At 49.3% G+C, this 25,972-nt stretch overlaps 1 protein-coding gene across 1 annotated transcript in view; it reads left to right on the top strand.

Moving 5' to 3' along the window:
• The first annotated feature begins 11,529 nt into the window (after positions 1-11,529).
• MYO5C (myosin VC) overlaps positions 11,530-25,972 on the top strand; it is a 95,217-nt gene continuing 80,774 nt past the window's right edge. The window contains exons 1-2 of the mRNA XM_008268992.4: positions 11,530-11,787; positions 23,108-23,218. Of these exons, the coding sequence (XP_008267214.3) occupies positions 11,761-11,787; positions 23,108-23,218 (138 nt within the window). The 5' untranslated portion in view covers positions 11,530-11,760. The remainder of the gene's footprint in view (positions 11,788-23,107; positions 23,219-25,972) is intronic.

Below are 25,972 nucleotides of genomic sequence, written 5' to 3'. Positions count from 1 at the left end.
TGGCTCAATTTAGGTAGTTCGTATGTGTCCAGGAATCTCTCTATTTCCTCTAGTTATCCCAGTTTGTTGGCATACAGCTCTTTGTAATAATTTCTGATGATTCTTTTTCTTTCTGTGGTATCTGTTATTACATTTCCCTTTCATCTCTAATTTTATTGATTTGGATCTTTTCGTTTTTTGGTTAGTTGGGTGAATGGTGTATCAATTTTGTTTATTTTTTTTTAAAACCAGCTCTTAGTTTTGCTGATCTTTTGTATTTCTTGTTTCAATTTTTGTTGATTTCTTCTCTAATTCTAATTATTTCTTTTCTCCTACTAGTTTTGAGTTTGGTTTGCTGTTGTTTTTCTAGATCCTTTAGATGCATTGATAGATCCTTTATTTGGTGTCTTTCTAGTTTCTTGATGTAGGCATCTATTGCTGAAAACTTTCCTCTTAACACTGCTTTGGCTGTATCCTATAAGTTTTGATATGTTGTATTGTGTCTTCATTTGTTTCCAGAAATTTTTTGATTTCTCTTTTGATTCCTTCTATGACCCACTGTTCATTCAGGAGCATGTTGTTCATTCTCCATGTGTTTGCATATGTTCTAAAGATTCCTGAGTTGTCGATTTTCAGCTTCATTACTTTGTGGTCTGAGAAGATGCATGGTATGATTTGTATTTTTTGGATTTTCTGAGACTTGCTTTATGACCTAACATGTGGTGAATCCTAGAGAAAGTTCCATGTACTGGTGAGAAGAATGTGTGTTCTGCAACTAGGATAAAAAGTTCTGTAGATATCTGTTAGTTCCATTTGGTCTATATTGTGAATTAACTCTGCTGTTTCCTTGCGTATTTTCTGTCTGGTTGATCTGTCCATTGCTGAATTATTTTCTTTTTTTTTTTTTTTTTTTTTATTTTTTGACAGGCAGAGTGGACAGTGAGAGAGAGAGACAGAGAGAAAGGTCTTCCTTTTGCCGTTGGTTCACCCTCCAATGGCCGCCGCGGCCAGCGTGCTGCAGCCGGCGCACCGCGCTGATCCGATGGCAGGAGCCAGGAGCCAGGTGCTTTTCCTGGTCTCCCATGGGGTGCAGGGCCCAAGCACCTGGGCCATCCTCCACTGCACTCCCTGGCCACAGCAGAGGGCTGGCCTGGAAGAGGGGCAACCGGGACAGAATCCGGCGCCCCGACCGGGACTAGAACCCGGTATGCCGGCGCCGCTAGGCGGAGGATTAGCCTAGTGAGCCGCGGCGCCGGCTGAATTATTTTCTGTCTGGTTGATCTGTCCATTGCTGAAAGTGGGGTATTGAAATGCCACATTACAATTGTATTTGAGTCTATGTCTCCCCTTAAGTCCCTTAACATTTCTTTTACATAGCCAGGTGCCCTGTAATTAGATGCATATATGTTCATAATAGTGACATATTCCTGTTAAATTGATTCCTTAATCATTACATAGTGCCCTTCTTTGTCTCTTTTAACAGTTTTTGTGTTAAAGTCTATCTTTTCTGATATTAAGATGGCTACACCAGCTCTTTTTTGGTTTCTGCTGGCATGGAATATTTTTTTTTTATCCTTTCTCTTTCAGTTTGCATGCATCTTTCTTGATGAAATGTGTTTCTTGTAGGCAGAAAATAGATGAGTTTTATTTTTTAATGCATTCAGCCTGTCTCTCTTAACTGGAGAGTTGAGGCCATTTACATTCAAAGTGACTATTGATAAGTAACTGCCGTTTTTCCATAAATATTGCTATTTTTTGCTTTGGATTTCCTTTGTACTTTCACTGGGAGATTTTCTTCCTTCTTTTGTAGTGATGAACATGTTTCTGTGCTGCTGTGTGCAGCACATTCTTAAGCATAAGCATATTCTGCAGAGCTGGATGGGTTGTGACCAATTCCCTTAATTTCTGTTTGTCACCTTCATTCATAAATGAGAGCTTTTCAGGGTATAGTATTCAGGGTTGATAGTTCTTTTCTCTTAAGACTTAGAATATATCTCACCTAGCCTGTAGAGTTTCTGATGAGAAGTCTGCTATGAGTCTAATGGGAGATTCTCTGAGCGTAATCTGGCATTTCTCTAGTGCACGTTATAGAATCTTTTCTTTATGTTTTACTGTGGAGAGTTTGACTACATTGTGTCATGGTGAAGATCTTTTCTGGTCAAGTCTATTAGGAGTTCTATGTGCTTCCTGTACTTAGATGTCCCTTTCTTTCTCTGAATTGGGGAAATTTTCTGTTATTATTTCACTAAAAAAGCCTTCTAATCCTTTCCCTCTTTCCACGCCTTCAGGAACTCCTAGAACCCATATGTTGGGTCATCTGATAGTATCCTATAGATTCCCAACAGTGTTTCTTAGTTTTCCAATTTCCTCTTCTTGTGTTTGGTCTGACTGTATAATTCCCCATGCTTTGTCTTCTAAGTCGGATATTCTTTCTTCTGCTTTACTGATTCTGTTGTTAAGGCTTTCCACCCTATTTTTTATTCTATTGAATTCTTCATTTTCAAGATTCATTTTTTTATTTTTTTATTTATTTTTTGACAGGCAGAGTTAGAAACAGAGAGAAAGGTCTTCCTTTTCCATTGGTTCACTCCCCAAATGGCCGCTATGGCCGGCACGCTGTGCCGATCCAAAGCCAGGAGCCGGGTGCTTCCTCCCAGTCTCCCATGTGGGTTCAGGGCCGAAGCACTTGGGCCATCCTCCAGTGCCTTCCCGGGCCACAGCAGAGAGATGGCCTGGAAGAGGAGCAACCGGGACAGAATCCGGCACCCTGACCGGGACTAGAACCCGGGGTGCTGGTGCCGCAGGCAGAGGATTAGCCTAGTGAGCCACAGTGCCTGCCAAGATTTCATTTTGATTTCTCTTTAAGATCTCAATTTCATGGGAGAAATTTTCTTTCATGTCATGTACGGATTTCATTAGTTTCATGCAATGGCTTCTGATTACTTCTCAGTAATCCTATGATCAATTTTTTAAAATTCCATTTCTGGTATTTCTTCAATCTCATCATCTTCACGATCTAGTATTTAAGTGTTATGTTCTTTTGGGGATGTCATGTTATCTTCCTTATTCTTGTTTCTTGGTTCATTTGTTATTTGGCATTTGTGGAAATACTAGTTGGTTTCTTTGGTTTTTTGCTGTGGTGGCTTGTATCTTTGTACTATTCCTCTGTAGATTAGTGGAGTGCCTGCTTTCAGTGAATACCTGGAGACATGTGGTCAGTGTGACCAGGGAGCTCTGTTCAGTTCTCCAGGGTGAAGGGTGTGTCTGAGGTGACGTGTGTCTGTGGCATGGTAAATCTCTCTCTCTTTTTTATTAGAGGGGACATTTGTTCTTGTTTATTGGTGTACACTCAGCTGAACTCCTTTCCTCAAAAGAAAACAGTGCCTGAGCACTACATTATTCATCCACTCTGCCACAAGGACCACACAAAGGATCTGTGCAGTCCTCAGCATAAGCTCAGATTCCCCAGCAATGTCCCTCACCAGGTAACCAGGGAGCCCTGAGAGTATGGAGCCTCCCACAGTGAGTACCAAAAGTTCTGACCACACCCTGAGCCCTCCCACACAGCCTCAGTGTTTTCACAGTCCTAGCACATAAGCCTCCCATAGCCACAAGCACCCACCCCCTGTCTGTTCTCCCCACCAGATTCAGGAGTCTCCACTTGGCTGGTTGCTGGGTGCAGACACGGCTGGTACAGCTGTTATGTATGTCCAAAATGGTGCCTGATCTCTGTCAGCTTGTTATGGGACGCAGCTACAGGGTGATAAGGAGAGAGAAACGTGCACCTCCCCCTTTGTTTTTTCTCCTCTAGTTTGGCAGGTACACTATCCCCCATGGGGCTCCAAGCTGGATTCCCTCTAGGCTCTTCCTGCAGCTTTTTCACCAGAGGCTTGGGCTGCTGCAGTCTGGTCTCACCTCACTCTCCAACAATGGTACAGAGTCTCTTGGCTGCTGGGGTCCTGAGTTGTGCATGTCTTTAACCTCCACATAGGTCCACTGTATCCCTCCAATTTGCAAAGTTTCCTCTGCTGATTTTTCCCTAATTCTTCCCTGAGACTGCACTCTTTCCACTTTTTTTAAACTATCTTCTAGACTACAGAAGCAAACCCCCTCCCTATTCAGTTTCCCAGGTGGGTGTTTTCTGTTTGTTTGTTTGTTTGTTTGTTTACAGGCAGAGTGGATAGTGAGAGAGAGAGAGAAAAAGGTCTTCCTTTGCTGTTGGTTCACCCTCCAATGGCCAGTGCACTGCGGCCAGCGCACCACGCTGATCCGATGGCAGGAGCCAGGTGCTTATCCTGGTCTCCCATGGGGTGCAGGGCCCAAGCACTTGGGCCATCCTCCACTGCCTTCCCGGGCCACAGCTGAGAGCTGGCCTGGAAGAGGGGCAACCAGGAAGGAATCCGGCGCCCCGACCGGGACTAGAACCCAGTGTGCCAGCACCGCTAGGTGGAGGATTAGCTTATTGAGCCTCGGTGCCGGCCCCCAGGTGGGTTTTTAAAAATTTTATTTTCATCTGCTTGAAAGGCAGAGAGAGATCAATCTTCATTCACTCATTCTCTTCTCACATACCTGTAACAGCCTGAAGCTAGGCCAGGCCAAAGCTAGGAGCCTGAAACCTATTCATTCTCTTCTATGAGTGGCAGAGGCCCAAGCAGTTAAGCCATCATATGCTTCCTCCAAGGTTGCAGTAGCAGGAAGCTGGATCATAAGCAGAGTAGCCTGAACATGAACCAGGCACAGATAAGGCAAGTGAGCATCCCAGTGGTTGCTTAATCTGCACCAAATGCCCACCCCAGATCTCCTGTTTTATGATTCCAATTGGGTATTTTACATGGGTGGTTTGTAAGCAGCATGAGAATTGTAACTCAATAAAGATTTTTAAGTAGATTTTCACATCCAGAATGGCAGACTGAGGAGTTCGAGAAATTCTCTTTTTAAAAAAGCAAGTATGTGTGGGTGGTTTGCCTAGTGTTTAAGAAGCCTGGATACCATACTGGAATACCTGGGTTCTATGCCTGACTTCAGCTCCTGGCTCCAGCTTCCTGCTAATGCAAACCTTGGGAGTCAGCAGTAATGGCTCAAATATTGAGTTCCTGGTACTCCTGTGGGAAACCTGGATTGTGTTCTTGGTTGCTGGCTTTGGCCCTGTGCCCAGCACTGGCCATTGCAGGCACCTGGGAGTGGACCAGCAGATGGGAATTCTGTGTGTCTTTCTCTCTTTCAAATTAATGTTTTTTTAAAAAGCAAGGGCAACACTGCACAAAGTTGTCAAGACAATTTTAGGATTCTGCAAATTGACCAACAGCATACAGCAAATTGGTTTGTTATTTATTTAAAACCATTGGACTCTGGATAAGATTAGTCAAAGTCTAGCATTCTTGCATAAGGCTGCCCCCTGTATCTTCCACTTTTCCAGCTCAGCATTGCCAGGGTAGCTCAAGCTATGAAAAACAATAGCTTTGCTGCTTAAAGGGCTTGTGTGATTTGGAGAGAGATGCAGTAAAACCTGGCATTCAGTAATCATAGTAGCAGTCTCAGAACTGGGAGAATAACTGTTGTTTTAAGACATCCAGTTTGTGATCTTTTGTTAAAGCAGCCTCAGGAAAGTAATAAAAATTAATATCAAATATCTTTCAAATATCTTTGATAAGATGCACATTTTAATGCTGAGAGGAAGCACTAAAAAATTTTTTTTTCCTGGGGAGTGGGGAGCCAATGATGCATTAACAAAATAAAACAAACTTACCCAAAAAAAAACTATAAAGGAAAAATAGAGGAACACGAAATACATCTTCTATATAAAAATCCAACAAAACAACAGACATAAATTGAACCATATCAGTGATTGCATTCAATGTGAATGGGTTAAACATTCCAATCAAAAGACAGAAATTGTCAAACTGGATTTAAAAAAAATAAGACCTAATATATACAATTTATAAGGACACATTTTTGACTCAAATATACCTATAGGTTGAAAGGAGAGGAAACTAAAAATCAGTAACCATAAAAAGGCTGGTAGAATGGTTACAATATCAAACACAACAGATTTGAAACTACTGGCAACCAACTTGATCTGACATTTATGCAACACTGTTTTGAACAACAGCAGAATACATATTTTTTTCAAGTATGCATGAATCATTCTCCAGGATAAATAATATGCAAGACAATAAAACAAGTCTCAGTACATTTAAAAGCATCAAAATCAGACAAAGTGTGTTCACTGTCCACAATGAAGAAGAGATTTAAATTAGAAATAAAAAGCTGAGGGAAATTTTTTAACCTCCAAATATTTGGGAATGATTAAATCACCTCTGAACAAGCTTTGGGGTCATAAAGCAACAAACTGGAAATTAGGAAATATTTTGAACAGAAGAAAAACAAAAGCAGAACACTCCTAGTTCCTGACTTCAGACTGTCCCAGCTCTGGCTGTTGTGGCCATTTGGGGAGTGAACCAACAGGTGGAAGACTCTCTTTCTCTACCTCTACTTTGGAAATAAATAAATGAATCTTTTTAAAAAATTCTTAATATCAAAAAGAATAACATATCTAGGAAAAAATTTAAAAATAGTAAGACTTGAACATTGAAAATTACAAACCACTTCTGAGAGAAATTAAGGATCTAAACAGAGAAGCATACAGGAATTAGAAGAATTTGATACTGTTAAAATGAGATTTCTCCTCAAAGTGATCCACAGATTCAACACGGTCTCTATCAGAACCCCAGCAGGATCTGTGGTCGACATGAATGAGCTGAAACCATATGAAAACGCAGAGGACCCAGAATAGCCAAAATGTTTTAGGAAAAGAAAGAAGAATTACAGTTTATAATTTCAAAACTTACTATGAAGCTACAGTAATAAAGCAAGAATTAATACTGAGATTGGCATATAAATAAGTGGAAAAGAATAGGATATCCAGAGATTATGGCCAGTTGAGTTTTGACCAGATTGCCAAGACAACTCAATGTTGGAAAAGAGTCTTTTCCATAAATGATGCTGGGATAATTCAATATCCCTATGTAGAAAAAGTTTAATTGGGCCAGCATTGTGGCACAGTGGGTTAAGCTTCCGCTTCTGATGCCCGTATCCCACATTGGAGCACTGGTTCAAGTCCTGGCTGCTCCACTTCTGATCCAGCTCCCTGCTAATGTGCGTGGGAAAGCAGTGGAAGAGGGCCCCAGTGCTTGGAGCCCTGCACCCATGTAGGAAACCAGGATGGAACTCCTGGCTCCTGGCTTCAGCTTATCTCAGCCCTGGCCATTGCTGCCATTTGGGGAGTGAACCAGCAGATAAAAGACTTCTCTTTCTCTCTTATTCTGCCTTTCAAATAAATAAAATAAATTGTCAAAAGGAAAAAAAAAGTTTAATAAAGATTATTGCCTTAACAGCACATGCAAAAATTAATCCCAAATGGATGACAGTCCTAAATGTAAGAGCCAGAACTATAAAACTTTTAGAAGAGACTCTTGCTGATCTTAAGCTAGGCAAAAATTTCTTAAGTACAACACCAAAAGCATGAGTCACACAAGAAAAAATACTGATAAACGGAACTTCACCAACATTTAAACTTTTGCACTGTAAAATACATTATGAAGAGAACAAAAGGGCTTCCCACACACTGGAGGGAAATGCTTGCAAGGAATTTGTGACCAAGCTATACAATATATTTTTTTAAAAGATGGTATATGTATTTACCTACTCTTCCTCCTGGAACTCCAGGAGATTATAATAAACTCACAAGGAAAAATGAAAGAGCAGAGGAGTGACAGCCACACTTTGGAAGTGAAGAACAGGTGAGTGTTGTTTATTTTCATGAGGCGGAAAAGCCAAGGGAGGGGGACCCTGCTAAGCTCGGGAGTTGGATTCAGAGGCAGCCAGCAGCAGCTGATGGGAAATCTGCTTCAATAGCAGTTCCAGTGGACATTTCACAAAAGAGAACACCAAAGTGGCCAATACATAGGCATCCTGGAAATGCGAATTGGAACAAAAGTGAGATACCACAACACTCTCAAAAAGGCTATAATTTTTTCGGCTGCCGCTATCAAGTGGTGGTTGGGATATTAAGCCACAAGAATTCCCATGTTGTACACATGGGGGCACTGATTTTACAAAATACTTGGCAATATCTACTGAAGCTGGGCTTTGTATGCAAGTGATCCTGCAATTCTGCTCCTGGTGTGTAACCAACAGAAATACACATAGAGTTAGTCCTTGGTGTCTGCAAGGGATTAGATTCAGGACCCCTGCACATACAAAATCCATGCATACTCAGGTCCTGCATATGAAATGATGTGTTTGCATAGAACCTACACACAATCTCTTGTGTGCTTTGAATCATCCCTGAGTTATGTATAACGCCCAATACGATGTACATAGTTGTTACACTGCATTGTTTAAGGAATAATGACAAGAAAGGTCTGTACTCGTTCAATACACACACAACTTTTTTAAAACTTTTTTTCCATCTGTGATTAATTCTGTGGCTGTGGAACCCATGGATCCAGAGCACAATCGTAGTTTTGCATCGAAAGACTCAGATAAAAAAGTTCTGAGCAGCATTCTTCAAACTGAAACAAAGCAAGTATCTGTTAATAGGAGAATGAGTTAACTGAAGAACATGGAATACTATATAAAGATGTCAAACTACAGCTGCACGCAACAACAGAATAGAGAGTGTTAAAAGAATCAGGTGCACAGGTGGGCATTTAGCCTAGCAGTTGGGTCACCTACATCGCAAGTCAGAGTATCTGGGTTTGGTTCCTGGCTCTGGCTCTTGACTCCAGCTCCTTGCCAATGCAGACCCTTATAGGCAGCAGATGACGGCTCAGGGGCTGAGTTCGGGACCCCTACATGGGAGATGTGGATTGCATTCCTGGCTCCTGGCTTCCGCCCCAGCCCAGACCTGGCTGTTGTGATCATTTAGGGAGTGAACTAATAGACGCGAGCACTTTCTCCTCCCCCTCTCTGTCTGTGTATTCCTCTCCCTCTCCCTCTCCTTCTCTCTCTAGCTCCTCCTCTCCCTTTCTCTGCCTTACAAATAAAAATAATAAAAAGTCAAATGTGATGGGGTTACAAACATGAATTCATTTATTTAAAGCATCCAGAGCAGGTAGCATTAATCTGTGGTGAAAGAAGTCAAAACAGGGTTATCTCTGAGGGGCAGTGACTTGAAGACATAGGCAAATTTGGGGATGTTGGTAATCTTCTATGTTGGGATCTGTTGTTTCACTGGGATATGCTGACATGTTTTATGAATGAAAATACATTGACCTGTATACTTATTATTTCTATGCTTTTCTATATCTAAAGTTGTTCTTTGATTAAAAAAATTTATGCAAGGTAAAAAAAAAAATCAGCTAGGAGTGGGCACTTGGCCTGCAGGTTAAAATGCCAGTTGGGACCCCACATCCCATATTGGAGTGCCTGGGTTGTGGCTGGCTCCGCTCCCAATTTTTCAGCTTCCTGCTAATGCACACTTTAGGAGGCACCAGGTAAAGAAAGGTTCAAGTACTCGAGTCCCTGCAACCCATAGAGGAGACCTGGATTGAATTTCTGATTGTTGCCTTTGGCCTGGCTTAGCCAGCATTTGGAGAATAGACTACCAGATGAAATTTCTCTCTCTCTCTCTCTCTCTCAAAATAATTTTTTTACACAGCAGAGATTCCTTCTTAACGCTGAGCATCCAAGCAACAGTGCCATCCGCCTATGGCTTTTTCTTTTTCTTTATGCAATTACTTGGACAACTGGTGTACCACATCAGATCAGCCCCTACATCTGGGATACCCATCACTATTTGATCCACGCCATGCTGTTATGTACAGTTTTCTTTTTTTTTTTTTTATCTCCAATTCCATTTCCCTCCACCCCATAGATAACTACTCCTACATATTTCATGAATGACTTTGTAATCATTCACACCTTTATTTATATGCACCTGTATCCATGAACAGTATCTCCTACTGCAGTTGTGTGAGTTTTTAAATACATATAAACACTCCTGCTAGACATTTATTCAACACTGCTTTTTATGTCTATTAGTTGAAGAAGCAGACCGTGCCTACAAGCAGCGGTGGAGTTTCACACTGCATGCACCTGCTGGTTTATACAGTTGTTCCCCTGATCATGGATATGTAAGTGCTTCTGTCTCCTTGATGAGTAACCATGTTGTGGAAACACCGCCTTAGCTGTGTCTCTGAGTGACTCCATGAGAAGTTTTCTGTCCTTTTTCACTAAATATTCCCAAATCACTCTCTCCAATGACAGTATCCTATAATTCCCACCAGCTGTGTGAGCAAAAATGGTTTGCTTTTCTCACATCCTAGGCAGCATTGGATACCACACAATCTCAATAGTTTTGCCAATCCGATGGGTATGACGTCCTGCCTCATTGTGTTTCCATGTATAATTCTCTGCTTGTTCCTAAGTGGAAATCTCTCCGGAGGCTAACCTGTCCCGAGATTCCCCATGGAGGAAGAACCAGGATTTCTGTTCTCAGTTTTACAGCTGAACTTTTTACCTTCTCTTTAACTGATTTACCCTAGTTTTTCAAACATAGGAATCACAGTCATTCAACCTGTTAAAGATAGCTTCCCTCATTTTTTCCTAATATGTTCCTGGTTTTACTTTAAGTTTTCCTCATGGGCCCATCTGGTGTTTTGTTTTTATTTTTCCCCCCGGATGCAATGTTTGCCATGCAATGCTCTTATTTATTTATTTTCATATAATGAGCTCAACTGTGAAGCAATCTTTTCTCTCGGAGTCGAGTGAGCAGGGCTGCCTTAGGAGGTGGGGCCTTGTGGATTCCACTGGGGTGGGTTATTCTTTTTTCATTTTTATTTCTGCTACACCACAGCGACGGCCCCATTATTCCTTTGTCTGATCTCATGTGCTTATCAGACTGTTTGAATGACTGCAGCTTTAGCATAGCCCTTAGTCTATGCTAGAGCAAATCTCTCTTCTTTGAGAATGGCTTGCTAATACCCAAACTGCAAATCCATGTAACATATAAAATTACTACCCACAAGTTCTGCTAGGCTTTCGAGTCCCGTGTGTTAGGCTTCTGTATTAATTTGGGTAGAACTGGCACCTTTACAATATTGACTATCCCCAGCCATAAAAATGACACATCTCGCCATTTATTCAGCCCTCTTTCAAGTCCTGCAACAGAAATGTAAACATTGTCCCCACAGAAGGCAACTGTGTTTGGTTGGTATCTCTCGACCTTTAATATTTTCATTGATATTGTAAGTTTTTCTCCTATTTTTGACCTAGAAAACGCTGACATAAAAGAACCATTGCTCACTTTTCGATTTGATTTTGAAAACAGCCACCTTGCAGAACTCGTAAAAGTTCTAATAGTTGTCGGTTCTCTCCGCTCCCGGCAGGAAGCAGGCTGCGACCCAAGACAGCTCAACCCCCACCCCGCTCCGGCCGGGAACGCCTCCGGATACACACCTGTTACCTGCCGGGGAGCCAGCGTCCCGAGGGCGCCAGCCTTGCCCCGCCAGGTGGACCCGCTTTGCGCGCCGCAGCCCCCGCCCCGGCCAACGGCAGCGCGGAGTGGCCGCGCAAGGCTGGGCAGGACCAATCCCGCGGCTTGTCCCCTCCCCTCGCCGCAGCCCTCGGGCCAGCGAGCCCTGGGACGCCGCAAACTCCTGGGCAAGAAGGCCTGGCGCTGATTGCGGGGCCCGAGCCAACCACGTCCTGCAAAGCCGCAGGCGCAGCCCCCGAGCCTCGCCCCCTCGCGGCTGTGGGGCTCCGCCGCGTCCCGGGCCCATGGCGGTGGCCGAGCTGTACACGCAGGTAGGAGGGTCGGGAGGGCACGCGGCTGGAAGCCGGCCCGGCGCTGACGCTGACTGTCCCTGGCGCCCGGGCCACACCTGTACACCTGGCGTGGGAAGGGCGGCCGGGCTCGCACAGTGGGGCGCGGAGGGGCCGCGGAGTCTGGGGGCACGGGCCATCATCGCCCCCTGAAGGCTGAGGCGTGATCCGGCCTCTGCCCGCGTGGAAGGCACCCCTCAGAGCAGCGAAGCCCCAGGGAAGCCTCTGGGCACCGGGGGTCGCGCCTGCCTCCGCACCTCCTGCGACCGCGGCACCTCGACCCTTTCCTCACCCCCTTCCCGCCACCAATCAGAGCTGCCCACGCGGACGTGGGCCGCCCAGCCGCGGGCGAACACCAGCATCTGTGATCCTTCCGATATCCTGGGAGCCGCTTGAACAGCTGTGGCCGCATAGTCAGGGCGCGGTGTGGAGACCTGGGGCTTCGCAGTGCCTGCAGGTGCACTCCTCTGGTCCTGATGGTGGTCGCTGTCGCTGCCAGGGCCGCACGCTCACGGAGGGGAGCGGCCCGGGGGTCCTGATGTCAGCCACCTCCCCCTGGCTCCTCACTTGACGTGTCCACGGTGTTTAACAGTTTCCAAAGCACCTTCCACACACCCGGGCTCCGAGAAGCCCTCAGCAACGTCATCTCCCCTTACCTGGGAAGGGCAGTGTGTCCACACTGCGCCCAGAAGCCCCAGCGGTGAGCTTGGGGGATTTTGTGAGCAGCTAGGGTGAAAGCGTCAGTGTTTTCGCGGGAAAAAAAAATTCATTCCGACAGCCATGAAGCACCCGCTCCGCCCCAGCTGGAGAACATAGCGTTCCTGGCACTCAGGTCGTGGAGAAGAGAATCAGAGCTTTTCCCTGCCACCTGCGGGGCTTCCAACTCTACAAGGCACCTAAGCTGCCGGTGAACGAGATGGCTGTGGGGGATTAGGTTTCCTCCTCTACTCTGCTTACCTGGCAACAGCACTTTCCTCTCCAGGCCTCGCCATCAACTCAAGTTCGGAGTGGACAGTGTTTGGGTTACCCCAGTCCTGTTCGAGAAAATTTTTCCCAGCGACAGTGTGGTATCTGATATCCCCATCGGCTCGCCAACAGTGCTTTCTTGAAGTCTTCTGCCTACTAGAGGTTGAGAAACTTCTTGAGTAAAACCACACTGCAGAAACTTGGGAAGACAGGGAAAATTGGCGATTAACCTATTTTATGTAAAAGGTTTTTTCTGAGGCCAAAATACGAAGGTGTGAGCGTCCCTGTCATCAAGTGCCTCAAACCTCAAGGGCTGATGGATGCCCAGCAGGTGTAGAAACACTAATATGGAGGAGTTTTCCAGAGGCCGACTTGGGCGGACAGAGACTCCCAGAGACTGGAGACTTGGTGGCTGTCCCTACCAGTCTTGGCTCCAGGGACACTCCTGTCCCTAGGCTACCACTCCCCCATTTGTCGGTCATAGAGATGGGAAGCTCCCCAACCTGTGAAGCTGCCTGCCTGTGTGTTCAAGAGCTCTTGCTCTTTATTTCTGTAACTCATGCAAGGTCCGAACCCACTTCCCTGCTACCACCCGCCCCCCAGCTCCCAGTATAGCTGATTGCCTGGGTCAGAGTGTGTGAATGGGGACCCTTGGGGACGTGTAACGCCCTGGGGTGCTCTGGTTCCATGACAGTCATAGCCACAGGATGTTTTAGAACAGCCTGAAGCCCATTTCTCACCCAGAGGCAAATACTGACCCTGCAGCACGGGAATGAGGCAGTGGCAGAGGGGGCGCGTGCATTCTGGGATCCCCACACGGAGTCCGCTCCTGCGTGCCAGCTGTACGCACCCCCTCCGCACGGCTGTTACCTGCCTGGCCCCTGCCTACGCTCTGTTCCCGCAGCAGCCTTTGAAGACAGGCGTGTTACCCTCCATAAAACGTGTAGCACTTACTGAATGGGGAAGCTCTGGGGGAGGTTAGGAATTCCAATTTTAAAAATTTAATGAATTTGTTTGCCTTTATTTGAAAGGGAGAGAGAGGGAGAGGGGGAGGGGGGAGGGAGAGGGGGAGGGAGGAGGGAGAGAGAGAGAGAGAGATCGTCTGTCTACTAGTTCACTTCCCAAGTGCCTGCCAGCAGCCTGGGCTGAGTCAGGTACAATCTGGGTCTCCCGCTTGGGGTGGCAGGGCCTCAGGTTATTGACCCAGCATGTGCTGCCTCCTGGGATGCACAGCAGCAGGATGCTGGATCAGAAGTGGACTCAAACCAGCCACTCCAGTAAGAGATGTGGCTTTCAACTGCCAAGCCACAATACCCGCCCCAAGGTTCTTGAAGTGACAATCTTGCCTCTTGAGGTGTCTGATGAGTGAGAAGTGTCCGGAACTTCCATCTGCTGAGGCCAAGAGGGTCGGGGACACCTGGCAGGTGGTGGAGCTGAGCAGCCAGAGCAGAGCAGGGCAGCAGGAGCTGGCTCAGCGCTGGGGAAGTGGAGGAGGCCAGCGGTGCCCTCAGGACCGCGGGGAACGGAGGCTGGGGCCAGGCCCCTGCCTTCTCGGTCTTCCCAAGTGTCCGGAGACAACTGGAGCTGCACTGCTGGACGTGAGGGTGGGGGCAGGGAAGAATGGGCAGCTGGACTCAGGGGTGAGGTGCAAGAGAGGACTGGCGGGGGTGACGTGCCGGTTAGGTCTGACTGGTGGCCAAGGGGGAGACTCAGGAAGAGGAATCTTTCTTAGGAAGTCAGGAAGCAAGTTTTGTGCCTGCAGGGTGGTTGAAGTGGAGAGAGGGCTCCCCGGTGAGGTGCCCTGGGAGGGGGTAAGAGGTGGCAGATGGCGGGTGCTACAGAGGATGGGCGGGGTCAGGGATAGGAGTCTTGGGCCAGCAGTGGCCATTGAAACCAAGGTACTGAGAGCCTCACCAAGGATGAGAGGAGTTAGCAAGGCCAAGGACAAGACACGGGGGGCCTGTGTGGTCAGGGAATGAGAGGAGGCAGGGGGCCGGGGGAGAGAGAGAGGAGAGCCAGCCGCCCGAGGGGAGCGGGGCTGCAGGGGGCAGTAGCTGCTGGTCTAAGGGGCAAGTGACCCAGCTGTTGCCCCAGTTACCTGGCAACACTGCACCAGTGTCCAGAGCAGCACTTCTACTGGGAGAAAGCTCTCCGAGCAGAACCAGCCTGGCCGTTCTGTCTCCCTTCTCAGCAGCTCTGGCCCTGTCACTCACTGCTCGGCCCAGGCCGGTGCAGTCCCCCGGTGCGCACACCACGCCCTGGCATGCCATGCTTCCTGTCTGCAGTGGCTCATTAACTCCCCGTGCTCCCCACTGACCGAGACCTTGCAAAGAACAGGACCACTGCGGGCTCCATACCAGCCAGGACTGATGCGAGTGTGAGTGCGGCAGAAAAGGAGTGTCCTGGTGATGATTTTTATCTTGTGGTCTCTGGGTAACACTGAAGCACCAGATGCCAGCTTCAGAACTTTATGTGCCTTCTCTCCTTTAATCCAAATACAGGGCTCCATGGGAGATGCTGTTACCACACAGGTCTAGCATGTTGCCTAAGGTCACCTAGAAGTGTTGGCTCCAGGACTGTGTTGTTAATAACCTCCCACTACCACCAACTTGGTTTCACCACCTTGATGATCTTCCTCCTCTTCAGGGGTCTGACCTTGACCCCTCACACAGACTCCTGAGGTGTCCTCCACTGCCTAGCTACCTCCCCTGACACCTGCTGATGTATCCCACTGTTCTCTATAGTAACTAAAATGGAACCAGCAGCAAGAGTGGTAGAGCAAATTATAGAAGACCCACATGACCGAACGGCCTGAAGCTATTGAACGTGGTGTTTTTGAAGAGTTGATGACAACATGGAGAAAAGCTTGTGTTAGGCTGGACAATGGGGCACAGGAGTTGCATGTGCTATGTGATCCCAAGCCTGGGACAGTGTGCATGCAAAGGGGGAAAGACTGCATCCATCAGTAAAGACTGCACACCCAGCTGTGCTGCCGGCTGAGAGAGGCCATGCATCAATAAAGACTGGACACTCAGTTGTCCTGCAGGCTGAGAGAGGCCAGGGAGTGAAGGCAGAGGAAGGGACACTGGATTGAGCCACTCAGAGGCCCTTCATGCCTCAGTGGAGCGCGAGGGGAAAGGGGAGACTGGACATGGTCATGAGCTAAAGGGCCGATGGGAGTGAACCAGCGTGTCAGAAAAGCACCTAGCGTGGGTTAACCTCAGTGGAGTCGGGGACTGAGGCTACGGAGGCAGGGCTAGGAGGCGTGGAGATGTTTAGAAGGAGGAAGGAAGCCAGGAGGGCTGGACCTGCTGAGAATGAGGGGCAGGTTGGGCTGCCCAACTTTGTCTCCGACAGCATCCTTCCAGCCCTGGGTCTTTCTGGATGAAGTGCTATATCCTGGTGCCTATCTTAGTAGCACTGTCGTCTAGATCTGGTCTGCCCAGCCATGAGACCTGTGGACCTGCATGTCCCTCACTGCCCCCCAGTACTGGGTTAGTGTTTGGTGTGTTTTGAGCAGTGCTGGTACCTGCTCTGGCCCTGGAAGCTACTATGTGTGGCGGCTTTTTATAGTGATGCTGTTACAATGTGGTTGATTTTTGATTCCTAAATACTGGACTACATTTATCTCTATGAAGTTCCCCATCTTATCATTCAGTGCCCACGGTTTCTGCAGCTTTCCAAAGCCTTTCTGATTGGCCATCTTCTGCTCATTAATTCTTTCCTCATTTTATAGATACGTGTTCTGTTCTGCTTTTCATCAAAGATAGAGGTGAAAGCCAAGAATTGGGGTGGTGCAGAATCGAACTCTGGCTTCTAGAGACCTTGCGCACTGCTCAGGACTCAGGTTGTAACTGTTAGCCACTGGTTGCTAATTATATTATTCAGCTGTCCGATTCTCTGGCTTTGTATGAGGAACTCACTAATGCCCTTAGAGAAGTTCTGCGGAAGCTCAGACGTGCGAGGTGAGAAGTGACTTGACTGCAGCCCAGGGTCCCTGTCTAAAATAAGGTCAAGGTTCAGTGGACTGATTTTTTTTTTCCATTTGGCTCTCCTTTTTTTCATTTCTTTGTTTTGTTAAGATTTATTTATTTGAAAGGCAGATTTACAGAGAGGGAGAGACATAGAGAGAGAGAGCTTCCATCTGCTGGTTCACTCCCAGGTAGCCTCAACAGCCAGGAACCAGAGCATCATCTGGGTCTCCCACATGGATGCAGGGGCCCAAGCACTTGGGGCATCCTGCGATGCTTTCCCAGGAGCATTAGCAGGAAGCTGGATCAGTAGTGGAGCCACCAAGATGCGGCGGCTTAACCCACTGGGCCATAGCACTGGCCCCCATTTGGCTATTCTGCACAGCTTTAGACTTTTTTTAAATGATTTATTTATTTTATTTGAAAGGCAGAGTTACAGAGTTACAGAGTTACAGAGAAGTCTTCCACCCACTGGTACACTCGCCTAACAGCCGCAACCGCTGGAGCTGAGTGGATCTGAAGCCAGGAGCCAGGAGCGTCTTCTGGGTCTCCCATGCAGGTGCAGGGGCCCAAGGACTTGGGCCATCTTCTACTGCTTTCCCAGGTGGTAGCAGAGAGCTGGATGGGAAGGACTCGAACCAGCGCCCACATGGGATACCAGCACTGCAGGTGGCAGCTTTACCTGCTGCACCACAGCGCTGGCCCCTAGACTTCTGTATATCATTAACAACTCTGGGAAGTGAGATTTGTCCAGTGTATCATGTATAAGTAGCTCAGAAGAGTAAAACAGTACAAAAAGACAAAATACCAAATTTAGTCATTACCAAGTTCAACTGAACACCTGGGACCTTGAATTTTTGTTCACCAGAGTTTATAGAGCGCTAGCTATGGAAAGTCATTATACGGGGTTCCAGACCACAAAGGTGCGTCTCTGGAAGCTCAAGTGTGGGGGTGAGGGGGAGGTGACCTGGACACCTGTGGCAGGGGCTCTGAGACCTGTAAAGAGGGGGCCTCCAGCGCCACCTGGGCTGCAGGCGGCAGGGCAGAGACGCAGCTTGGAGTGGCACTGACTCTGGACTGCCCAGAGCTGTTTGCTCACGGATTCGGAGGCGATGGGCGGGGCCGCAGTAAAAGGAACAGAAGTGCCTTGGTAGAGAGCCAAGGAAAAGCTTGGCAGGTTCTGGAAACTGGTAGTAGTTAGGGGAGACCACAGGCACAAGAGTGGGCAGGAAAGAAGGTGAGTCCTACCGAGGAAGAGTGCTACCAGGGTGGCTCCCCAGGCCTGGCTGCTCACGTGAACCCCCGGGGGTGACTTCCTAGGCTTGCTTCTTGGTTCCTCCCCCCATGGGAATTCCGATCAGCTGTGATGAGGTAGTTCGAGGAAGCCTATTGCTCAGGCTGGTGGGTGAGGTGCAAGGCTGGCTGGGGCCATGGCAGGGAGAGCTGTTTAGAAGGTAAGCTCCCCAGCCCCAGGGGAGCACTACACGGTTGTGTGGGGAAGTGGGCAGGGTGCTTAACATTGTCCCAGCTTTCTAAAATGAGGGGCAGCGGGCTAAGGCCTGGGGAAGACGTCATCATTACTTGGAGCTGGCATCTGTGAGGACCCCAGGCCATTTAGGGGCTGATACCTGGGAGGCAATGGGAGGCGTGGGATCCACATCCCAAAGGGGTACAGATGCCAGCGCCGTTGTGTTAGCTGTGGGAGATGGAGCTCTCCAGAAACAGCCTGGTACCAGGAGAGGCCGGCAAGGGAACCTCTGGGAGGGGAGGAGGTAGGGAGGCCAGGGAAGGGGTCTGCAAGCAGAGTGGAGAGGAGGAGGAAGAGTGATGTGATCTCAAGCGTGGGCACCCCAGGCTCTAGGAGGGCACCGCCTACTGTGCTATATGCCACACAAGTCCTCAGGCCATCTCCGCGGCAGGCAACGCGAGAGGGTGTTGTTCTCCCCCCTGAGCACAGCTCCGCGGTTCTGGCCTTGGCCTCAGGCTCCCAGGAAAAGGCCTGGGAGGTGGCCCTGTCTGCTCCTTCAGCGCTGTGGCAGCCCAGGCCAGGCCTCCCGGGCAGGACGCGCGCGCACGCACGCGCAAGGCGGTCACAGGAGAGCACTGGGCACGGTGTCAGCCGTCTACAGGCCACCAGGTCAGCCCTTCCTTCTCTGGCTGCCAAGTGCTGCCTTGTGGGTAGAGGAATGTGAGCCAAGCGAGGGGCGGGCACCGCCTGGGCGGAGCTTCGCGGAGCTGAGTAAACCTTGGTGCTGTTTACCCAGCAGGCTGGGCCGCCTGCGGGGTGTGGGCCGCCCGGAGCCCAGGGGCGGCACTCCCCCTCACCCTGGCAGATTGGCGGACGGCAGGGCAGCCCCGTGCACCGACACTACCTGCCGTTTAGTGCGTTTGGTTTGAGCTGCATCGAAGGTAGAGCAGTGGAAGGGACAGCATGGCGACTGTCAGTTTCAAGTTCAGGATTGCATTCAGGGCCAGACTTGGTCTGACTGACAAGGTCAAGCTAGGCCCTGGCTCTGCTGCGGGCTGGGCCTTTGAGAACCTCTCTGTGTGGGGTTTGCCCAGTAATTGCCCTCCCTAAGCCTATGTTGGGGTACCAGTGAAACAAAAGGATTTGTTGGTTTGATACTTTTTACTTTTTTTTTTAAAGACTTATTTATTTATTTTGAAAGAGTTACAGAGAGAGATCTTTCATTGCTGGTTCACTCCCCAGATGGCCACAATGGTCAGCACTGGGCCAGGCAGGAGCCAGGAGCTTCTTCTGGATCTCCCACGTGGGTGGCAGAGGCCCAAGCACCTGGGCCATCTTCTGATGCTTTTCACAGGGCATCAGCAGGGAACTGGATCGGAAGAGGAGCAGCTGGGACATGAACCAGCGCCCATCTGGGATGCAGCATCACAGGCGAAGGCTTTACCCGCTACGCCATGCGGCCAGCCCAAATCTCAGAACCCCAGGCTTCTGTAGGGGGACCTCAGGCAGTTCCACTCCGGTCCCCAGCAGAACATCTCTGGCCTGCTTCACCCAGCGGGCCACCCCGGTTGCATTTGAAGTAAGCTTTCTGCAGCTTTGCAGAGGGACGGCCAGCAACCTGGAGTAGGTCATCTCTGAGGATCTGCTTAGCTCTGAGAGTCTACAGTGGGCAGTTCTTGGTAATTTGGGGCACTCCATTTCGTCACAATCTGAGCTGTGCATTTTCCATGGCAGACTCAGGGTAGGAAATGTGTAGCCCTGGGCAACAAGGATGTGTGTGGGTGTGTGGGTGTGGGTGTGGGTGTGTCTGAGAGGTGTGTCTGTGTGTTTGTGTGACTCTGTCCACCTATCTGATGGGAGGATTTGTCAACACCTGCCAGGTCATATTCCCTCTCCCTCTCCCCATCTCTCTCTCCCCATCTCCCTCTCCCTCCCCCCATCTCCCTCTCCCCATCTCCCTCTCCCCATCTCCCTCTCCCTCTCCTCATCTCCCTCTCCCTCTCCCTTTCCCTCTCCCCATCTCCGTCTTCCCCATCTCCCTCTTCCCATCTCCCTCTCCCCCTCTCCCCCTCTCCCCATCTCCCTCTCCCTATCTCCCTCTCCCTATCTCCCTCTCTCTCTCCCTCTCCCTCTCCCTCTAAGTCACCCATCCTATATCACATTTCAGCAAGCTCCTTCTCTTTCCTTGCCACTGAGGATGAAAATAAATAAGTTGTGCTGGTCATGACTGGTATCCACCCAACGGCCTTTATTTCCTGGTTAGTCAAGGCAATTTGTGTTCATCAATAGATATATCCCTCCTCCAGCACTGTCCTAGTCATGTGCCAGTGTCTTCAACTTTGTTTTATTCTCGTTCTTTATTTCCTCCAACAACTTCATATGAAAACTTGAAGCACCTTTCAAGCTGGACAGTGAGTGTTGTCCTGTACCTCGAGTCTAGCACGGCCATCTACCGCATTCGTGGGATCACCTGTTTGTTCATCACTGTATTCTTTCCAGCTTTCAATCCATCTTATATTTGGAGCATTTTTAAATTGTAGTCATCAGGACACCTCCTAGATATTTCAGTATATGTTTTTCACTAAACTTCTGTATTTGTTTAGCTCTTGATGTAAAGTTTATAGACAATGGAATGGATGAGTCTCAAGTCTACATTGTCTGAGATTGGAAAAGTGTTTAGCACAGTGCAACCTGAATCCTATCAAGATAGAGAATGTGACCATCGCCCCTGGACCATCCCTCCGAGGCTTTCCCGGGGCCCTACCTGCCCCAAGAGGCAAGCACTGTTCTGAATTTTCTCCCACCTTACGTTGGTTTCACCTGTCCCAGCACTCCGTGCAGAGCGACCCAGGCAGTATGTGCTCCCTTGGGTGAGGCTTCTTCGACTCAGAACGCTTTCTTTGCAACTTCAGCCATGTTCCTGCTAGTATCAGTAGTCCACTCCTTTATATTGGCTAGTGACATTCCATTGTATGGGCACACCACAGTTTTATTTGTGAAATTTATTAACATTTATGTATTTGAAAGGCGGGGAGGGAAGAGAGATTGAGAGAGATCTTCCCCATCTGTTATTTCTCCAAATGCCTGCAACAGCCAGGACTGGGCCAGGACAAAGCTGGGAGCCCAAAACTCAATCTAGGTCTCCCAGATGGGTAGCACAGAGCCAAGCACTTGAGCCATCACCTGCTTCCTCCCATGGTCCATTTAAGCAGGAAGCTGGATCAGAAGCAGAGCAGGAACTTGAACCCAGGTGCTCCAGTTTGAGATGCAACTGTCTTTTTTTAAAAAAAAGATTTATTTATTATTTTTTTTTTCACAGACAGAGTTAGAGAGACAGAGAGAAAGGCCTTCCTTTTCCGTTGGTTCACCCCACAATGGCCGCTGCGGCCAGCGCACCGTGCTGATCTGAAGCCAGGAGCCAGGTGCTTCTCCTGGTCTCCCATGTGGGTGCAAGGCCCAAGGACTTGGGCCAAGATTTATTTATTTATTTGAGATGCAAAGTTACAGAGAGGCAGAGAGAGAGAGAGAGAGATCTTCCATCTGCTAGTTCACTCCCCAGTTGTCTGCAATGGCCGGAGCTGCGCTGATCCGAATCCAGCAGCCAGGAGTTTCTTCCGGCCTCTCACGTGGATGAAGGCTCTCAAGGACTTGGGCCATCTTCCACTGCTTTCCCAGGCTATAGCAGAGAGCTGGGTCAGAAGTGGAGCAGCTGGGTCTTGAACCGGCGCCCATATGGGATGCCAGCACTGCAGTTGGCGGCTTTACCAGCTATGCCATGGCACCACTCCCCCCACCCTTTAAAGATTTATTTATTTATTTAAAATGCAGAGTTACAGAGAGACAGAGGCAGAGAGAGAGAGGCAAGCATCTTAACAGTTGAGGCAAATAACCCACCCCTCATTTATTTTTTTAATTCATCCTTGTATTAGTGAACATCTAATCTGTTTCTAATTTTGGACCATTATGAATGAAGTTAGTATGAATATTCATGTACAAGTATTTTTGTAGACATATATTTTAATATTTGCCTTTAAGGGGTACTATTTATTCTGATGATGAAAGTAATATATATAAATTGTAGAAAATATATTGGAGCTGGTGCTGTAGCACAGCAAGTTAAAGCTCTGGTCTGCAGTGCCAGCATCCCATAGGGGTGCCAGTTTGAGTCCCTGCTGCTCCACTTCTGATCCAGCTCTCTGCTATGGGCTGGGAAAGCAGTGAAAAGGGGCCCAAGTCCTTGGGCCTCTGCACCCGCATGGGAGACCCAGAGGAATCTCCTGGCTCCTGGCTTCAGATCGGTGCAGCTCCGACCATATTTAGGGGACTTTGGAGATTCCATTGCCTACAAAATGAAGCAGCTTCACCTGGTACCTTGCAGGTGCACTAAAGACTCCGTTGTCGGCAAACAATGGGTGAAAGGGTTCCTATGCAAGGACTGAGCTAGTGAACAGAAAGAAGCCTTCCTATGTTTAACCATCTAAAGACCAGTGGTTCCCTCTTTTTTTTTTTTTTTTTTTTTTGACAGGCAGAGTGGACAGTGAGAGAGAGAGACAGAGAGAGAAAGGTCTTCCTTTGCCGTTGGATCACCCTCCAATGGCCGCCGCTGCAGCCGGCGCACCGCGCTGATCCGATGGCAGGAGCCAGGAGCCAGGTGCTTTTCCTGGTCTCCCATGGGGTGCAGGGCCCAAGCACCTGGGCCATCCTCCACTGCACTCCCTGGCCATAGCAGAGAGCTGGCCTGGAAGAGGGGCAACCGGGACAGAATCCGGCGCCCCAACCGGGACTAGAACCCGGTGTGCCGGCGCCGCAAGGTGGAGGATTAGCCTATTGAGCCACGGCGCCGGCTTTCCCTCTTGAACTTGTTGAGAAATTAAGCTTGTCTTATCCTGTCGGTCAGTACAACAGGGTTTGGATTCCTGATCCTGACGAAGTTTGGAAGTCCGCGGAGATCGCGAAGGACTACAGAGCTGGTGACAAAGTCCTGCGCCTCCTGCTGGAGGATGGAACGGTGAGGGCCCTCGCTCTTCGCGCTGGCAGCCTTGTAGAAGCAGCAGCTGGGGTGTGTGGGGGTATGCACACAAGGGGACACCAGCATCATCATCCAGATGGCTAGCTTGGGGGGGGGGCGTCCTGCTGATGCACTTGTGCCATTCCCCCGCCCCGCCCCGCCCCAGCCCTGCCCCCCCAGCTACCCTGCCCCAGCCACACTTCTCTCTGCAATGAGGGCCCAGCTGCAGTAGCCGGTGTGTGCTGCACTTGCAGGTGTTCAGCATTGTTCGGCGACGGCTGCAAAGCTATGAGCCGTTTTGGCTTCGTGGGTCTCGAAGAGAATGGGCAAAGATGAGAATGTTGGAGAGAAGTAGTTTGAGCCCAAGGCATAAACTTTTAGGAGAAAAAGTGTCAAGAAGAAGGAGACAGAAAATTGGAAGGGACAGGTGGGTGAGGGGAGGACTGGGGGCCGAGAACGGCATCAGTGATGTGTGAAGGCTTGTTGGCTGGAACCTCCAGGAGGGCCCAGCTGTGTGTGGCCTTAGGAGGAGCCTGGCAGTGCTGGTGGGGCCAGGCCAGGCCAGGGACGAGCTTCCCCCTGCGCCTATGGAGGCTGTGCCCAGACCCCTCCCTCTGCAGCTTTGGAAGGCTTTACATCTCCTGCCACCACTGCAGAGACATCCTGTTGGCACCAGGTAGGGGGACACAGAGCCGGACAGAGGATCTGGGCACCACCTGGATGTCAGAGATGGTTTGGGGACAGCAGAGGACCGTGACGTGCAGGCAGTCTCTGTTGAGAATGGACACAGCATTTCTCTTCAGAACGCCTGGATTTGGGAAACACGTCATGAGATTCTGGGTGGGGAGAGAGACTTAGAGCATGCCCGCTAGACTCAGGCTGTCGGGATTGAAATCCTGGCACACCACCTGCTACATCCGTGACAGTGGCCCCTCGAGTCCTGGCGTGCAGAAGGGATCAAATAACAGCATGCCAACATGGGGTTGCTGCGGGCCAGGCAGGATGCGGCAGGTGCACGTGCGAAGGCAGGAGGAGGCTCCCGCGGCCATTCGGGCTTCCCTTTGCCAGCAGTGGGGCCTTGCCGCTCGGTGTGAGCACAGTCAAGGCTCTGATTAGGGATCAGGTGGCTTCCTCTGGGGAGAAAGAGCTCAAGGCGGCAGCTGCCCCCGAGGTTTGCGGCTTAGTGATAGCAGCAGGGTTTCAGGTGGCCGCGTTCCTGGCCTTGAGCCTGCTGGGTGTGAGGGGAGAGGCAGGTAAGGTGGCAGGCAGCCAGACCACTCTGTGACTTAACCCTCGGCTTCCACCACGAAGGACAAAGCCTGCACTGTGTCTCCTCTGCCTCCACCTGTCAATCCAGCCTTCTTCACATTTTCTCCGCCTTCCCTAAAGACTGCATGCCCTCCCCCTCCCTGTGTCTCTCCCATATAACTTAACACCCAGTGCCTGGACCAGAAAGAGGGGCAGTTGATTTAAAACAGAACAACTGCGAGAAAATGAAAAATTGGTTTTGAGAAGCATTTGCTTGATTTTATCCTCAAAATGAAAGTGTACAAGTTGACAGTGTTCTGGTTGGGGACACACTCACAGTATAACAGCACAGGCAACAGCAGGGAAGGAGGTGCTCTGAGCACCTGTGTCCCATCATCTGGGTGGGCCTGCTGCTCCCCTTAAGCAGAGCAGGGCAGCCAGTGACAGATGTTTTTATTTTTTAATTTTTTAAAAGAATTTATTTGAAGCAGGGAGAGAGGGAGGTCTTCCTTCTGCTGGTTCACTCCTCAAATGGCTGCAGTGGCCGGAGCTGGGCAGATCCAAAGCCAGGAGCCAGGAGCCAGGAGCCAGGAGCTTCTTCCAGGTCTCCCACATGGGTGCAGGGGCACAAGGACTTGGGCTGTCTTTTACTGCTTTCCCAGGCCATAGCTGAGAGCTGGATCGGAAGTGGAGCAGCTGGGACTTGAACCGGCGCCCATATGGGATGCCAGCACTGCAGGCGGTAGCTTTACCTGCTATGCCACAGCCCCAGCCTCTAGCCAGCAACAGATGAATGCCCCTGTCTACACTGAGAGAGGCATTACCAAAGAGAAGGAGCTCGGGCTTCTGAGTGATGCCCTGGGGTCTGTGTGATCCTGGACAGAAAACTCCATCTTTCTGCGCCTGTCTCATTAACTGCTACTGTCCTGTCCTCTGTGGAGGGTGGCTTGGAGGACTGACTGAAACCATCAGCGGTGAGCTCTGGGCTGTGCTCTGCACAGTGGCCCTTGCTGGAGCAGCTGGTTCACCTTGGGGTGCTGTCCAGGACCAGGATCCAAATGAAGGCCGAGGTGCTGACTAAATACCAGGACAGGAAGAGGAGGGAGCAGGTGGAGCCTGTCGCGGGGACTCAGGGCCCTGCTCCCGGGCGTGGGCTGGCCCGTCCCCTGTGCTGAGTGGATTAATGAGTCTCACCACGTGATGCTTGGCTCTACCTTGGGATCTGCCAGCAAAAAGGCCTTCACCACAAGCAGCCCCTCCAGCTTGGACCATGGCCATGACCCCAGATAAATCTCTTTTAAAAAATTATTTTTATTTGAGTGGTAGTCAGAAAGACAGTGTTCTCATCTGCTGGTGCACTCCCTAAATGTCCACCATAGCCAGGGCTGGGCCAGGCCAAAGCTGGGATTCAGGGACCCAACCTGGGTCTCCCACATGGGTAGCAGGAAACCAATTATTTGAGCCATCACTGGCTGCCTCGCAGGGAGCACATTGACAGGAAACTGG

Source organism: Oryctolagus cuniculus, chromosome 12, assembly GCF_964237555.1.
Source record: "Oryctolagus cuniculus chromosome 12, mOryCun1.1, whole genome shotgun sequence".
Lineage (NCBI taxonomy): Eukaryota > Metazoa > Chordata > Mammalia > Lagomorpha > Leporidae > Oryctolagus > Oryctolagus cuniculus.
Note: the sequence above shows the minus strand (reverse complement) of the source record. Positions and strands in the feature narration are given on the sequence as shown.